At 54.0% G+C, this 18,062-nt stretch overlaps 1 protein-coding gene across 1 annotated transcript in view; it reads right to left on the reverse strand.

Annotated features, from left to right (window-relative positions):
* The window catches only part of KCNH4 (potassium voltage-gated channel subfamily H member 4), a 44,014-nt gene that overhangs the window by 17,845 nt on the left and 8,107 nt on the right, over positions 1–18,062 (reverse strand). The window contains exons 2-6 of the mRNA XM_019550424.1: positions 7,500–7,733; positions 6,584–6,715; positions 5,635–5,762; positions 1,792–2,035; positions 1,237–1,394 (exon numbers count right to left, since the gene is read on the reverse strand). Of these exons, the coding sequence (XP_019405969.1) occupies positions 1,237–1,394; positions 1,792–2,035; positions 5,635–5,762; positions 6,584–6,715; positions 7,500–7,733 (896 nt within the window). The remainder of the gene's footprint in view (positions 1–1,236; positions 1,395–1,791; positions 2,036–5,634; positions 5,763–6,583; positions 6,716–7,499; positions 7,734–18,062) is intronic.

Genomic DNA, 18,062 nt, shown 5'->3' on the forward strand with positions numbered 1-18,062 from the left:
CAACCAGGGAGGGAAAGCTGCCTGGTGACAGCCCCACACTCCCAGCAGCTCAGCCCTGCTTGGGCAGGCAGCCATTAACCCCTTGGCACCCAGAGGCATAGAGCTTCCCAAGGCAGAAGGGGGCTGAGATTGGGGCCTGGGAATGGATGGGGGATTAAATTGCTGGGGCTCTCAGCTTTCTGACAGACAGAGTCCTGGAGACTAACCCTGTACACACCAAACATCCTACACACATGCAGACTCACCACAAACAATGCTTCTCCCTGCAGAGGAATTCATCTCTCTCTAAGGAGGCTGTGATATGGTGTGGGTGGGAGGGCTCCCTGGAAAGACCCATCTGAAATGATCTGGTATCAGGTTCTTCTTAGGACTTAACCCTTGAAATACTGCATCTACTGTGCATCTGGGCAGGGTCAGCAGTATTTTTCAGGTGGCTCTCAGGGCAGCAGCAGTGAAGGAAAGCTGGTGGTCTGTGCATGAAGGACCTTGTAATGTGGGCTGGCACCATAGACAAGGGAACTAAAGTTCTTCCCTGGATGCTCCCACTTCACTGGCTTGCTTTTGGGTCACCCTCTTTCACAAGATGTCCTGCTTCTGACAGGAGCTTAGTGATCTGCATTCAGGTCTGTGGAGAGCTCTGCAAGGCACAGACCCATCCCCCTGCCCATGGTGACATGCACTAGGTGGCCATAGGTAAGTGAAACTCTCCTCTTGCATCAGTCATGTCTGCCCAGGGATCAACCATGAATACCCTGCAGCCCATTTCCACCTCCCCCACTCCACCCATTTGCATTGTTTCAGCACTGTCTGCTTCCCAGTATGTGTGCATGCACCTATGTGCAAGAATGCTTCTGCAAGTAGAAGTGATGCCAGGCATGGATGGGACTATATTTGCAGGTGTGTGTTGGACAATATTTCCCTGGGTCTCTTTGCATGTCTGCTGCTGCATTTATGCACGTGAGCATGTGTGCAAATGTGCACCTTGCAGAGTAAGGGTTCAGATGGGGGAGCTGGGCTCTGAGCCTGCACCTCCTGTAGCAGTGATTTAGCAGTTGCTGTCATTTGCGGTTGTCTCTGGTTAAATTAGGATGCGTGGGAGGCTTCCCACTATAGCTGTGATAGCTACGATTCCCCTCACCCCCCAACCCAGCCCGCCAGCTCCTTGTGGAAATGCACACACAGTCCCCAGCACTAGTCACCAGGATGAGCCCTGTGGGAAAGAGCCCTGTCACTTACCACAGTCACATTGAAGGCATAAAGGAGATCAAAGGGCAAGGCAGCGATGAGGTCCACGAAGAACCACGTGGCCACATAGTGGATGCAGATGGAGCGGGTGTCATATACCACCTGCCCCGACTGGCTCACATAGGTGGTGCGGAAGTTCAGGATGATGTCTGCCGAGAGGAGCAATGACCCTGTCACAGCCCCACCCCAGAAGCAGCCTGACATTACCAGGCCTTGGATCCAGCTAGACTCCAGGCAGTGCCATTTATGCTGCTGGGACTTGCTCCCCAAGTCAGCCTGGAAACTTGAGGCTCAGACCCAGTGCAGAGCAGGTGTTGAGGGGGGCAGAGGAGACACTGGCATGCTCATTGCAGCTACCTGCAATCCAAGGGAAGGTTGGCTTTACCCATATGTGCTTGTCTTTGGCACAAAGCCAGAACCAAGGCCTTAACATCACCTCAACACTTGGCCTGAGGGAGAAAACTGGCCTTCTCTCCCTTCCACCCCTTCCAGCCACAAAGGCTTCTGGCCATATTCCCTGCTCCAGTGCCAAACCCAGGGACCTACCCAGGATGAAGAGCATCTCCACTGCGATGTCGCTGACAATAGTGCTGCGGGCAGCTGACAGACTGTCCTCGGTGCTGGTGAAGCAGACATTGTAAGGGACAGTGACAGCCACATAGAAGGTGGCCAATAGGATGAGCCAATCCCACAGGGCCTTGAAGATGCTGTAGTGCAGCAGGATGAAGCGGGACTTCTGCACCGAGGCCACTTTGTACTCGGGGATGGACAGCTTGTTCTCCAAGACGTTCTGCAGGAAGTAGGGAGGCACCAGCTCATAGACTGTCACCATCCAGGGACAATGGGGGACCCCTCAACACACCCTTCCTGGGGGCAAGGTCCACCCATCTGAGGTCACAGGGACTTAATAGGAGGTGGGAGACCCCCACCCTGCTATAACCTGCAATGGAGATTCCTAATGGGGCACCATAAACTTGACCAGCTCCTGCTCCATGGAGCTTAAAAACCATGCAGAACAACAGAGAGAAACCTTGACACCTACCACCTCCTCTGCCATCTTGCCTCAATGCCAACACCCCCTCCTCATGCATACCCCTGGCACCTTCTGTCCAGAAGCCAGCCTTGAGTTCCCTGCTAGTTACATGCAGCTCAGCCAGCCCCTCTCTGAGCTGTGATCCTCTATGGGGCAGACTGTTGCATTCTCCACATCCATAGTTAAGGTGGTGGTGGTGGGAAATGGGGCAAACAAGCATAGGGAACCCAAACCTCCCCCCGCGCAGCCTGAAATCACACACCCAGGACCCACCTAGCACTAGCCTGGAGCAGACCCACAGTGACGCTCACATGCAGATTCAACCCTTCCAGTGCCACCCTGCCATGTCAAGCCACCAGGGGCACTGCTGCAGAAGAAGCCCCATCCAAGAGCAGGCTCCAGCCAAGGCTGAGTCCCAAGGAGGATGAACTGCTGACCCCGACTCATATGTCACAGGGCAGAGTGCATTCCCACCCATGCCTCCCACATCTGTGGCTCACGAAACCCAGCAGACAGGCTGGTCCAAGGTGACCCCTACAGAAGTCACATCTGGCGTGCAGAGTCCATGATAACTCCCTCCAAGTACATGCCTAATGCTATTATGAGTAATCCACCAGTGCTGCCTGCTGCTGCCCAAAGGACTTAAAAGATACACATTTGGGCAGCCCATGTAGATTCAGCACCGCTGTATGCTTGCATGAAACCCAGCTGATGGGACCATCATGGAACTGCTACTCTGAGTGGGTGAAGGGCAGGTCCCTGCTTCTTCCCCACTGTTTCCACCCCTGAGAACACCCCGAGACATTGGATTGAAACACAAGAAGGTCCCAGGTATGTGTGGGTTTGGACGCTGTAGGCTGTCACTAGGGGTATCTGAGTGCCTCCCCTCCCATGGGCTGGCACACAGGATAGAGTCATGCTGGACAATACCCATGTCATGCCCAAAGCTGTGGCAGCACCTTTCAGCCAGAGGACTGTATGGACTATATTCATAGAGCTCCCTCCTGTGAAGGGCAGCTGTGACCAGGGCTGATGCTAACCAGGGTGGGGAAGTGGGGCGGGGATTCCAGCCATGGACACTGAAGGGAACTCTCATCCTTCCAAGCACAGCCAAGGACACCCACAAGAAGCATATAACACAGCCCTTTTGTTGACTTTGCAGCCCCCCATTCTAGCCCTCTGGCTCACCCATGCCAAAGAGTTTCATAGCCTACGATCCCCACATCAGATTCCTGCATAAGCACTGACAGAAAGCAAAGCTTTCAGGAGCAGCATTATGACAGGACTGTTCTGCCATGTTCCTCATGGTTATTGCCCCTGGCAGCAAAAGCCAAGATCAGTCCCTGGTATCTAGTTTGGGTTTGTCTCACTCCAGTTCCCAGCCACTAGGTCTTATCCTGCCTTCCTTTGCTCTGCTGAGAGCTGCCAAGTACCTGCAATCTCCTCCACTGCAGATGCTTATAGACCATGATCCAGCCACCTCCTAACCCTCGCTTGGGTGAGCTGAGCTGAGTGGCTGTCTTGGGTTCTATCCCCCAGGCAGGTTTTCCAGAGAAGGAAACATCCCTGGAGCTGTTCTCTGAATCCTGTGCATCCTTTCTGCAGCATGGACACCAGACCTGGGCCTGGGGTCCAGCCATGTCTCCACAGTGCTGTGCACAAAGAGAACCCCTTCTCCACTCCTGCTTGATTCTCCATAGCTTGCACATCCTGGCATGCTGAAGTCTTCTTACTGGGCTCCACCAGAGCAGGCTCATCTGTGTTTGATACAAGGCAGCTGGGTTTTCTCAACAGCAAAAGGGTGATAGGAGAAGCTGGCATCTCTCTACAGGGAACTCCAAGCACACATTCCAGGGACCCTCATATGCGCTTCTGTCCCTGGTGCCGTGAAGGAATTCAGGTCACACCAAAGACAAAGGCACGTGGCAGGAGCTGAATTACCTGCGCTCCCAAGCAATTCTGCATTTCTAGGAAACTGAGGGGAGGCCCAAAAGGAGAACCTGCCTCATCACAGCCACCGCCTGGGCTGTCACACAGCATACACAGCACAGGGCTAGAGACCCTGCCCAGGGGTCCTGCACTGAGTGAAGGCAGTTTGCTCAGAGATAGCCAGTTACATTTATGTAACATCAACTGCTGAGGATGAGGCCCAGCCCCAGGTCAATCAGTTTACTTCCCTCCCTGTTAAACATTCAGGTCTCATTTCTCCCCAGATTTATTTTATCAGCTTCTGTGCAGCCAATTCCCTCTGGTCCCAGGTCCAGCAGAGCTGTGCACAGGGAAATTTTTAGCTGGGTTCTAACATATGACAAGTGATCTAAGTGTGGAGCCCAGCAGAGACACCAGGCATTTGTTCCTGGTTGCACTGAACTCTAACCACTACTGGCAACAAACCCCTGCATTTAATCAGGACTCAACAGTGGTGACTGTTCCCACTGCAAACCCAGAGGAGGCTGAGGGTGGGTCAGGTCTCACAGATGAGCTGTGGATTGGGCAACTGGAGAGTTTGTCTCCATGTCTTTTTAATTCTAATTTTATATTCCCAATGTCCAAATCCAATAACTATGTCTATAAACACCCACAGGCCATACAGCTTTAACTGGGCCACCATCCTACCTTCCAGACCCATAGGCCAGGGAGTTCAGATACTCCCCATATACAGATGGGCATCCTATGTACAAATCCCAGGCCCAGAGACCTGGGAGTTTGGATGCCCCCAGTGAGATGTGATCTTAGCCAAAAGACTAAGAAGTGATCAGGGAATCCACACAGCTAGACCCCTCCGCTGACCCACAGAGAAGTGCTATGAAGCACGAAGGAAAAGTGTCACGTTGCCCAAGGAATAGTGAAGTTTGTGGCAGCAGGAGAAGCCACAGATCTGCCCATGGGTGTCATGCTGGAGGGAGAATGAAAGGCAGGAGAGAAACACCTCCTGAGAGAGCAGGCAGTAGGAGAGAGTCACAGCAGAAGGGTGCCTGGAAATTCCCAAGGATGAGCAGGCATGGCTAAAAGAGGGGGCAAGGAAAAGTGGAGAAGCCACGTGGCTTGTATGGCAGTGGCTGCAGCTCTGAATGACAGAGGAACTAAATAATATATTGCAAAAGCAAACTGCTGGCTCCCTCTCCATTTAAAGTACAAGCCTCCAACTCCTTGGGAGGGCTGCCCCACACCACAGCTCCTGTGTGGCCCCTGCACATTTCCTCCACCTAGAAGGACTCTGCCAGGGTAATGGGAACAGGATCTGGCTCACTGCATTCAGCCTGGGCCATTGGGGAGACCTCAGAGCCATGGGGGCTAGAAAGCATCAAGCAAGCAAAGAGGTCTTTCAGAGTCCTGAGCTGGGTGTGGGTACTTACACTGCTGATCTTCATCTCTCCCCGGTCCTTCCGGGAGAACTGGCTGGTGAGTTGGTGCAGCACTGTCCGACCCTGCCTCTGTGCTGCACGCAGGTGCAAGCTTCCTGCCTTCTTGCTCCTGTGCTTTTCTGAGACAGAGGAGGAAGAGTTCAGACTCCCAGCCCCAGGGCAGCTGCTCCCATGCCCATTCCACAGCTAGTCAGCACTGGTGCAGCTCAACCTGTGCTCAAGGAGGTGTGCTTTCACATGAGGGCTGTGCAGAGATGAATGCAGAGCACAGGATGCGCACCATTCAGCTACCTTGCCCCAACTCCACTAGGGAAAAAACTGTTCCCAGCCATTCCCAGTTGGTACCCCCAAGCACAAGGGGGGAAGGCACCAGCTGTGTCAGGAGGATCCACCCTTGCTCTAAAGCAGTGGTGCTCAATCTTTTGGCCCTGAAGGCCAGACGAGTAATGTAGTGCCTGTCTGCAGGCCAGATAGGACCCTGGGGCCCAGCACTGCCCCCTCCCTGCCCCATGTACCAGGATTGGCCCTGGAGTTCCAGCACTGCCCCCTCCTACACCCTGCATGCCATGATTAGGTTCTGGGGAGCCAGCACTCCCCCTCAGACCCTTCTCACACCACCCCTGCCTGGCCCTGCATGGTGGGATCAGGCACCAATCCAACACACAGAGCTTCCCAGGGGTCCACATTCTGGGCAGCAATGCTCCTCTACCACCAAACTTCTGAACCTGTGGCGAGCCCCTCAGGCTGGATGACACGGTGCTACAGGCTGGATCTGGCTCATGGGCCAGAGATAGAGCACTCCCACTCTTTAACCTTGTCCCTATTCCATTTCTATATCACCTTATCATACATTGTCCCCACCTCCTCTCCCCGCTGCATCCTGCTCTCATCCCCTCTGCCTGCTTTCTAGGTCAAGTCCTTTCTACCAGCCAAGACTCACCATCCTTCCGGTCACTCTGGTAGTTCTTGCCCCTACTCTCAGTGATGTCTTTGAAGGAGAAGAGGAAGAGGACAACTTCACCCTTTTCATTCTTGATGGGCAAAATGTCCAGCAGGCACCAGAAGGCTGTTCCTGCAGGGAGATGGATAGAATTGAGATAAGAGACACTTTCCCCTCACCAGCCCCACCAGAAGGGGCTGGCGATGCCGGCACTGCAGGAAGCAAGGAGGGAGCCAAGTGGAGGATCCAGCTCAGAACTTTAGGGAGAGCCTTTCATCTAGGGCATGTTTTGAAGTACTATCCAAGACTCTTCCCTTTTCCTATAATGCTTTCTTATGGGCAACATCCATCCCTACAAATGGTGAACTCCAGACTGCAGCACTAAAAGTATGGACTGTGATCGATTGCTTGAGCTATGGCAATAGCTCCATGAGACAGCAGCAGCAGTGGGCTAGTATTCCCCTGATGGCCAGGGGCATGTACTGAGCCTTCAAGTTGTTTATAAAGCCTGGCAGATCAGTTCTGGTGCTAATGGAGCTTGGAAAGCAGCAGGAGGGTAAGTACAAAGGACAGGCTTCTGGGGCAGTCCTTTCCCCTCCCTGCTTGGTGTCCCAGTGGCTGGGCAGCCCATGTGGTCCTGTAGCCTTAACCCCCATCCCCATGCAGGGGGCCCTCTGGAGTCCTGGTTCACAGCTCTTCCTGCTCTACCCCACCAAACCCTGCTCTTCCAGATCCAGGAATGGAACCCAGGAGTTCTGACTCTCAGACTCTCTGGGCTGAAGTGGGACATATGGTGCACAGGCTTCAGACTGCCTCCCCACCCAAGCAACTGCATAGGCCTCAGAAGCTGCTGCTGCAACCCAATGCCTGCTACTGTGCAGCGAGTCAGGTACCCACTGCCCTGCCTGCCACTCACCACCCTTCTTGTAGAAGCAGACCTCGGTCTGATACTCCTGCTTGCCATCCAGCACCTTCTCAATGCGCTGCAGGACAGGCTCGCTGGTCTCAGGCCCGTACAGGAAGCGGCAGCTGCAGTTCTTCTGCATGACTTCAGTGCGGGCAAAGCCAGTGAGGTCACAGAAGCCATCAGAGCAGTAGACAATGGGGAAGCCACGGTGAACCTGAGCATTGGCCAGGATGAAATTGCTGTCTGGAAAGAACAGATAGGCAGACCCATAAAGGGCCATGTTTGTACCCTGAAGCAGCCAGGAGAGAACCCAGAGTCATGGAAAGGATGCAGGGGTGTTGGTTCCCGCCCCTTCCTACTCTAACCCACCAAACCCTACCCCACTTCCAGAGCTACGACAGGAACCAAGGAGCTCTGCCTCTCAGCCAGTGTTTCAACCTACTGGGCCCCAGTCCCTGTCCAGAGCCAGGAAGAGAGCCCAAGACTTCTAACTCCCAATTTCCTCTGCTCTAGACACCACTCTCCTAGAGCTGAGAGCAGAAAAAGTCCTTACACCCACTCCCCTCTGCTTTAAACATTAGATCCCACTCCCTGAGCTAGAAACAGAACCTAAGCATCCTGGCTTCCAGTGCTGCTCTACTTGCTCTAACTGTGGGACACACACATACGCAGGCTCTCTCAGTAGCTTCCAAATTTAGGACAAAATAAATCAATCAGTGAGATGCACCTTCCTCCTGTCACTTCCTCAGAGTTGTTAACTGAACAGTGAGTCTAGCCATGTGCTACTCCACTCTTCTAGCAACCTCCAGGCCTTTTCTGTACTGTTCAATGACTCAACCTTCCCCCTGCTCTGTTCATATGCTTGCACCACACCCACCATGGAGTCATCTGCTCTGTGGGCCCCGAGATATTACAGACCACCAAGAATTAAAACACAGGGATGCTTGTGTGACTGATGGCATTTGACCTACTGGGGCTCCTACCACAAGTGTCACAGCCCACAACACAGTCAGAGACTCCCAGAACGACCCCTTCCCTGCCTCCACTGCTCACCCTCACCACCACAGACTGAAAGGGGTCCCCAGACAGAGCACTGCAGGCTGACTGCAGCTTGCCAGTGTTCATGGCTACCAGCATCTCAGCAAGAGGAACGTGCCATTTGCAGCAACTTCACTTCCTGAGGGAGGGAGCAACCCCTGAGTGGAGAGAGTGACAGGAAAGCTGGCTGCAGGATTAGCCGGGATGGGGGAGTCTCCTCAGCCAGGTGGTGGCAGGATCTCCCCATCCAAATAAGTGGCCAGAGATGAAGGCAGGTGGAGGGGATGAAGAGGGGAATGCCCCACAGGTGGGGGGAAGGAGGGAAGTCAGGTACAAGTCTAGTGAAGTTAGCCAGCATGTGTGACCCATAGGAAATGGGTTATGTGCCCAAGGGACAGTTTCACCCACCCACACTCCACTTCCCATGCATCAGCCATGCAGTCTCATTACCACCAGTGCTAGGGCTGAGTAGGAACCATTCCCCACTGCACAGCTGGGACACTGAGGTCTGGGCAGCCTCAGGGATTGCCCCAGGGCAGAGGGGTAGCTGTGGGATGGCTGGGAGTCAGACCCAGGCTTCCCGAAGTCTCAGGGGAGCACCAACCACCATCCACACAGCAGCAACTTCAGGAGTGTAAAGTTCACTGGGGGAGATGGACCGGGGCTAGAGATGAGGTGAGGCCAGACCAGGCCCCCACTCCCTACCTTCCTAACCTCCCACTTCAAATCTGACCCTGTTACTGACTCTGAGCCACATCTTCTTCCCACCCTGCTCCAGCTGCATGCATCTCACATGCACAGGCGTGGGCACTAAGCATTATCCCTGCTAGGATTCTGGTAGCCAAAGGGAGAGAAATCAGGCACCCAGGAAGGCACAGGTTCTGCCCCAAGAGAGACTGACTGACTGCTGTGAGGGGCCTGAAGCCTGCCTGCCAATTTTCTCCCAAGTTACCACACATCAGCCTGTCACAGGGCAGATACAGAGCACTCTGCAGTACTATGGGACAGGGATACAGGATTCTGGCCACGCCGAAGGAACAGCTAGGTAGTTAGGACTGCCCGCTTACTACCCCCTACCAGCAGCACGGGATGTTAAGGGTCCTCTGTGGTATCAGGAGCCCTCATGGCAACTGAGCTCTGTCATGAGCCCCAGGTCTGAGAAACCCAAGGAAAGGCTCCAGAAGTCACCATATACAGTTTGTTCCTGCTGCCACTCCTATGGGCCTCTCCCTGCGCTGTAGCTGCCCTGTGCTGTGGCCCCTGCCCCTGCAAGGCAAGCCAGCCATGCCCTGCCCTGGTGCTGCAAGGAAGAGCAAGTCCAGGAGCCCAGATATAGCTCCGGCCTCTGTCTTCATGGGAGACATGATGCCAAGCAATTCACGCCTCCCACTTGAAATCTGCTGCTTCCACCTCCCTGCCAGGGCGAAGGCAGCTGAACAGCAACAGCAACAAACCCAGCCAGGAGAAGCAGCCAGTCTCCACTGAGGCTACGGTCCCATGACCCCTACCTCCCAGGGGCACAGCACCTGCTGTGCCCAGGGCACACAAACATCCTCCTATTCTGAGCGATGGGAATAAGCTATGCCTGTCACCGCCATGCCTGGTATCTGCCCACAGCAGGGTGAAAAGGGCTTGTGAGAAGGCAGCATCCTGCTCATACACAGGATGCAGGGAGGGTGCTGAGGAAATATAACAACCTTCCAGTGCTACAGAGTGATAGACTCTAAAGTCTCTCCACGGAACATGCCAGCTACTGCCACAATGAAGCCCCCTCAGGGTACAGTAAGAAGCCAGCACCATCAAACAAACATGTGGCTCACAGATAACACTCCAAGGGCTGTGGGAGGCAAAAGACAGCAAGCTTCACCTCAGTCACAGCCTCCTCCCCACAAGGCATAGGACCCTACAGCAGCATAGTGCTACCCCTCTAGACACAGTTCCCGCTTCAAACCTTGCAGACCTCAGTGAGCAGTAAAAACCCTTGCCACTAGCACTGTGCTCACCCTCAGAGGGACAAACATCTCCTGCTGGGGCTGATGCCTGTGTCATAGTCATAGAGACATCAGGCCAGAAAGAGGTTACATCTACTCTAGGCCCCTGCTCAGGACAGGCTCATCGCTGTCTAAAGCAACCCACCAAGTGCTAGCCAAACCTGCACGGCCCTACTGGTTAGCTCCATCTATGATGGGGGAGCTACGTCAGGTCTATACTATTGTAGCACTGGGTAGTTAATCTGGTGCTACCAGTCCTTAGGACTGGGGGGACATGGGTCTGGAGGAGAAATGGGAATCATGAGAGCAGACGCTGCGCCTTTTTGGGCTCTGGGCCCTGTCATCTGCTCAGGCTCCAAAGTCTTCTGCAAAGCCAAGGTCCAGAGGCTGCTTGGAAGTTGTGTGGGCTAAGATAGCAGTTGGTCTACTCTGCCATCACTGAACACAAGCTTTTCTGGTCTTACATGCTGCTGCCATGCTAAAGACCTACCATAATCCATCCCAAAAGCGGCTGCGTTTCAGCCACTGCATCTAGAAGTGTCTAGATCCCAAGGGATGTTACAGAATGGCAAGGCCTGGACATCTGAGTTTAGTCACCTCCAGTACAGCTTCTAATTGTTCCTGGATTAACCCTAAGCAGGCAGAGACACAGGCAGCACAAACCAGCATTGCTTGGTTCCCTGTCCAACTACCCAGCTTCTTGTCAGAGGCTTCCCCACTGTGGGAGGAAGCTGTGCCCCACAGGGCTGGAGTGGCACCTTGCTGGCGGGCATCAAGCCAGAACAGACAGATGGTCTGGAGCACAAGGGATGCCAAGGAACCAGACTGCTCAGCCAGCTGGGCCAGCAGAGCCTGGATTTCCTTCTAGCAAGGGCAGAGCATCAGCTAGGGCAGACCCAGGGTGTCTGCCCACTCACGTTGCCTGGACACAAGACCCCAACCTAGTGGCCTCTGCCGAATTGTTTCGCACCTTGCTGGATCATCCCCCAGACATGCGCCCCCAAGCCCAGCTTCCTCCCTGGGCCCTGCCTGCCTATGATGTCACAGTAGCAAACTACTTGACACCACCTACACCCTTCCGACCCTAGAAACTACGAAACCTGTTTCCAGCGCAAAGAATGACATGCTATCGCATGATCACAGTGCCCCTGTGGAAGCAGGGACAGAGGCCCAGAGAGCCAGGTTGAGAGACGGGTGTGAGCAAGGGCAGTAGAGGGCATGGAAACACATGCCATCTAGGCATGATCCCAGTGTGGCAGCCCCCTCCAGCCACAGGGGATGCACCCAGGCTGCTGCTGCTGCAGCTAAGCATGGGATTAACTTGGGGAATCAAAAAATAGCTCATGGCTGCAGCTGAAGTGTGATCTTGGCTCCTAGGAGCCAGGTTTATGAGCTCACTGAGGGTGCCATGTTAAAAAATAAAAAGGCTCCACTTGCGAGAAGCTGCTCCCAGGAAACAGCTGGAGCTCAGACTACGGGAATCTCCTCTTGGCACAGCTGGGATGTCAGACCCTTGTGCAGCTACCCCAAGACACACACAGCCAAGGGGGCACAGTTCCAATGGGGCAGCACCACATACCCTGCCAAAGGCTGCAGCTTGGGCACAGTGGGGTTCACTAGCACTGAACTGCACTGGCTGCAGCCCCCTCTTCATGGCCAAGGAAGCAATAAAGGACACAGGAAGGCTGTACAGCCAAGAGCTGTTCTCTTTGTCCTTACTCCAGCACCCCCTCAGCAAGAGAGCGACTGCAGCAGTGCTCGTGGCTGTGCGCCTGACCGAGGCTGCTGCAGAGGTAACCAAGGGCGACCCAGCTGCATCCTCCGCTAAAGCTGCAGCACCTCCAGGGCCCAGGCTCAACCAGTTGCTAAGATCTAAGCCCCTCCTGAGATCTCCCAGTCCCTCCCCACCTCCCATGTCACTCCTACCTCTGGGGTGGTAAATAATCTCCAGCCCCCAACCCCTCTCTGTGGCCTCTCCACCAAAGACCTCCAAGCCCTGCGTACACATCCAGCAAACCTCTCCTAGTCCAGCAAGGTCCAGTCCTGTCACCCCTCTAGGCAGAGGGAAGGAGGGCCTAGAAGGGAAGGAGGCTCAAGTTTTTCCAGGTGGTAATTCATTGTGGGTGCCCAGATCAAGCCTCCTGGAACCCAAGAGATGGGTACCCATAGCTCTGATGGATCGCCACCAGAAAAGGGTGTCACTAAATGGCAGGTGCCCCCCAAAATGCCTATAGGGGACAGGGACAGTGGTGTGACATGCCAGCCTGGGCACTTCTGCCCTCTGTACAGCAGAGAAGCATGTGGTGATTCTGGAACGGGGCCCCCAAGCTAAAGGCCCAGGCCAGCTTTGTGGCTGCCTTTGTCCTGGCAGCTCCCCTCCCCTCCCCCCCGGACCACTGCCTTAAGTCCTCCTTCATTGCCCTGGCAGTTCTCACGTGGTTTTGGCCCGAGTGCCCCTCTTCCAGGCTGCTGTATGGCTGGGTGCCATGAGGAATCCACACCATGGAGGAGAGGAGAGGAACATTTCCTGCCACTGCTCTCCTACCCATGAATGACAGGTGCCTCCCGCAACTGGGGGTGCAGCATGGCGGCAAGCCGGGACCATCCGCAGCTGCTGGCAGCAGTGTCAGTGATGAGGGCAAGTGGGGACCACCCACAGCCACGTCAGCAGCAAGGGGGTGGGGGTGCAGGCAGCGACCATCTGCAGATGCCAGTGGCAGCTTCAGAGATGGCCAATCTCAGGGGGAGCACGTGCTCCCCCCCTACGCGTTGCCTATACTCCTACCCACTCACAGCCCAGGACTCTTCATTCCCTCTGCCTTTTCCTTCATTTTTATTCCCCACTTCTCTTCTTCCCCCTCACCCCCATCCTCTCCAGACACTCATCACTTGTCCCCAGGGTTCCCTTACCCCATTTAAGCAACGCTGCTCTTAATGAAGGTGGAGAGCGCCAGCACTACACTACGCTACACTACACTACACTACTGCACAGCACTACAGTTAACTGCTGAGCTAGACACCATCTCTACCATCCATGCCTTTCTGTCCCACTGGCAATGGCTCAGGGAGAGGCAGGCTGGGTGCCTGTGAGCAGGACTGTCCTGTAGCTGGTGTAACACCCGCTCTCTCAGTCTCTCTCATCAGCACCCATTACTGGGGTATCTCAGCCCCTTCCTACATGATAGATTGCTCCCATGGATAATGCCATTCTCACTGAATGAGTTTGGGGAGGACACTCCAATTTATAGCAGAAAGGGCAGGGCCAAGCCCATTCCATTCACCTGGGTGGTATAAACGGGGGATGTTGCTCCACTGACATCAGCATACTTGGACAAGTTATACTAGGGATGGGCTCGGGTGGTTGTGCCTGGTGCTTGGGTCATGGTCCTTCCTTCACTCTGGAGGCAGCTTCAGCATCCAGAACTGTGGGCACCAAGGTCTGACTCCATCCTAGCTTCTTGCAGTAACACAGGGGAAGTCCTATCTCCTCCTATATGTGCCCAAGTCTGGTGTTGGAATGTAGCTGGCCAAGGAAGTCATTGGTGTCCATGCAGGCTTGCACTAGTACTAGTACTAGTTGCCTTTGGGGGGCAGAGCTCTGGGCATGGCCGAACACAGGGTGGGTAGATGGCACCTGCTACAGAAAGAGTCAGCCAGGACATCGTACCTAGGTAATCCCTCACTCCAGCATGCTGGGACTCAATCCCCATCCTGCCACAGCACAGAGCCAAGTACTATCAGTAGTGACTAGTTGGCTCCTAGCCAGAGAGAGCAGCCCTTTCTGGAGGGAGAAAGCCCTGATTCCCAGTGGTACCTTGGCAACATGAAAGGACTTGAAAATGAGTGGGGACAACCCTGAGAATCAGCTTTCTGGCTTCAGAGCTCAGCACCAGCCTCACCCCCTGCCCTGAAACATGGGGAAACCATGAACTATGAGCAATCTCCTGGGGCCCAGGGCAGAGCACAACACAAATCAGAGCAGCCTTCAAGCTGCTCTAAATCAGTGTTTCTCAGCTGATGGGTTGCAAGAAGATATGAAAAGGGAGTGAACAAGCTTCAAAAGTGGATCAACAAACTTTTAAAAATTGATTCTCATTTAAAGGAGAAAAACAAGGGAAACCATGGCTTTTGCAGACAGAGTTCCAGCCTGCAAGGAGCTGCTTGGAGCCACCCATGCCCCCACCCCCCCACACACTGGGGGGGCTGGGGCCTGGGGGCAGGTGGCAGTAGGTCAGGAGTGAGGGGCACTGGGTCAGGACTGGCCATTGATATTTACAGATGGGTCCTGGTACAAAAAAGTTTGAGAACCACTGCTCTAAATTATACCTTGGGTGGCCCAGGCCCTGCATAGCCCCTGAATTCAGGGAACATAAAGCCCTACCTCCTTCCCACAGACCCTGCCCCAACCAAGAGTTACAGGGCCAGTATTCCCATAGCACTCTCTCTGGTGGGATCAGGCACTAGCAGCAGCTGTGACCAGGAATGGGCTGGAGCCTCCCAAACTCTTACTGGAGATACTGCTGCCCAGTAAAAGAATGGGGTGAGGAAAGTCCCACTGTGTCCTTGCAGGGGCTGCTCCTGAGGAGGCAAAGTAGGAGTTCTCAGGCCATCAGGTGGATGCCCCATGAAGTAGCTGCCATGAAGAAACTAGGGAATAGGTAAAGGACCTCCTCTCCCAACGCCCTGACCTGACTGAGGGACTCACCAGGGGTCCCTCAGTTACTAGGAGTAAGACCATCAGGTACCTGGAGCATCTTGGCCACTACCTTGTCCAACAGAACAAATGCAAGCAGAGAGGCCAGTGTCAGCAGCCCAAGAGCCTATCTCCACACAGTCTTTTCAGTCTGGTGGGAGGTTTTCCCCATGATGCAGGCTGCACTGCTAAACTGGACAGCCTCTGCTCTCGAGGCAGACACCTGTGGCCACAAGCAACTACCAGCATTTTCAGCCCTGTGCCAAGTAAGCCTTCTTTCAGAGCAGGGGGGACTTGGGTCTTCAAGCACGGGTTGCCAGGAAGAGCTCTGGCTGGAAGAATGCCTCTACTCTTGATGCCATTGAGGAAGCTGAGTGATGGGGGAAGAGCAGGGTATAATCATGGCGCTTGGGGTAGAGAAGCTGGGTGGACAGCCAGCTTGTACATGCAGCTGCCTCTGGCTCTCACACATGAAGTGTCTGCTCCTAGGTACAGATCCTTCTCATTCAACCCCAGGTCTGAAAGCCCTGAGGAATCCATCCCCATAGGCTTCTTGGGACTGGCTCTGTTAAAGTGGTCATGAATAATGGAGTGCTGGACCGATGACATCACAGTTGTTCCTATGACAGCACATCAGATCCAAGGGTGGACTCAAACTCAGCTCTCAGCAATGACAGGCAGTGGGGATGGTGTGGGGGCCGTACGTGCTTCCGACCAACATTCCCCGCCCTGGGCTTCACATCTGCCTGGCAGCCCCACATGAACCAAGTCACTCCTACAGCTGAGGGGGGCTATCCTGCTTCTTCACAAGCTTTGTCTGCAAACAGTCCCTGGATGCATCCCATAGCAAGCAGCAGCTTTGGCATTGTAAAGCATCTCCTGATGCTTCATCATCTGTGTTAGCTCCCTCAGAGACTTTCTTCTGGAACCTGCTCCAGGATCCAGGGAAAACTGCCAGACCCCGCTGCTTGAAGGTTATCTTGGATGCTTTGACTGGACTCACTATGAAATCTATGAAATATGAAATCTATGAAATCACCCTGTTCCAGCATGCACTGTTCTTGGCATACACAGTGAGAGCACTGAGGCCAAACCCCAGGTTACTGGGCACAGCACAGGGCCAGAGGATGCCTCCCCACCTATATTTGCAAAAGGCCCCTGAAGAAACAAATGCCAATGCCCCAGGCCCTTGCCCTGTTGGAAGAACACTGCATCCTGTGTAACAAATCAAACCTCCCTTCTAACTAGTACCATGCAGCTCTTTGATGCTGGGGACATAGGTGCAGTATCTGTTACCTAAGCATCTGTATTTGTACAGACATGTTGCATTGCTTACCAGCATGTCTACAGTGAGGGGCTGCACATGGCTGGTCCTGTCTGTCCTCCTAAGAGCCTTCAGTGCAAAGAGCAGGCATCCAGGGGAGCTGTAGTTCTATACACAGGGACATGTGGCCCTCGGCTGGGAGGAGGGAGCCATTGTCTGATATATCACCAAGTCACATTTGCTACCAGCACTCCTCAGATTATGAGCAAATCTCCAGAACAACATTCCTGGAGGTTCAATCACTATTCAGCCTGAGCACATCCATTTGTTTCAATCACATCCCAAAGAAACAGAAGCAATTGATGTCCTGTGCTGGACCATCTCAGTTGCCCTCTGCCCCTGCCCAGAGTCAGCACTCTGTGCTGAAATGCCAAAGGTATGCAGACACAAAGAGGTAGATATGCACCAGACGGAAAACACTTATGCAGCATAGCCAGCAGGTGAAACTGTTGATACTGTGAGCCCCACCACATTGACCTGCTGCTGCTATCTGGCCTGTAAGGCAAAACCTTCAACCAGGAAAACATGGGTTTTGGAGTGCCCCAGAATTCAGTCCCTGTCCACACCACTGCACAAGTGAACATTCAGGTTGGAGAGTAGGAAGAACTTTCTCACTGTGGAGGTGGTTTGGCATTGGAACAGGCTCCTCAGAAAAGTGACAGAATCTCCACCCTGCAAAATTGTTTAAGAGCAGGTTTGACAGACACTTGGCTGGGATGGTTTAATCAGGGATGATTCTGCTGAGCTAAATGACCTTGTGAGGTCCCTTCCAACCCTGCTGTTCTACGATTCTAAACTCTGTGCCTCTGCCCAGCTGGGCCAGCCCTCCTCAGCCCACAGGTGATAGCACAGACCCAGTGTGTGCTTGGGCTGCCTTCTCCACGCCACATCCAGGCTACAGCAGTTCCCAAAGCATTAAAGGATTCCACTCAAGCTGAGGCTGAAGTGAGGCTGGGAAGTACAGCATCCTTCTCCTTTCAGGGTGGAAAGGAAGTGATAGCATCATCTGCCTGTCCCAACATTATGCAACAAATCAGGGAAGAGAACCCAGGAGTCCTGGCCCTCAGCCCCCTGGTTCAATCACAGTTTCATAGTTGGTAGGGTTGGAAGGGACCTAAGCAGATCATCTGACCCCCTGCCATGGGCAGGAAAGGATGCTGGGGTCAAATGACCCCAGCTACATGGCTATCTAGCCTCCTTTTGAAGACCCCAGGGTAGGGAACCACTTCTCTTGGAAGTTGGTTCCAGCCCCTAGCCGCCCTGACAGTAAAGTAGTGCCTCCCGACATCTAGCTTGAATCTACTCTCCGTCAACTTATGGCTGTTGTTCCTTGTTACCCCCAGTAGTGCTGGGGGGAACAGGGACTCTCCCATCCCAGGAGGTTGGATGGGCATCTGGCTGGGGTCATCTGGAAGGAGTTCCCCAGCCTGTAGGTGCGCTGCTGGTTCTTCCTCCCCAGGTGCAGCACCTTATACACTTGTCCATATTTCATAGATTTCATAGACATCAGGGCTGGAAGGGACCTC

The sequence above is a fragment of the Crocodylus porosus genome, unplaced genomic scaffold, assembly GCF_001723895.1.
Source record: "Crocodylus porosus isolate Cpor-Errol unplaced genomic scaffold, CroPor_comp1, whole genome shotgun sequence".
In the NCBI taxonomy this organism is placed as follows: Eukaryota; Metazoa; Chordata; order Crocodylia; family Crocodylidae; genus Crocodylus; species Crocodylus porosus.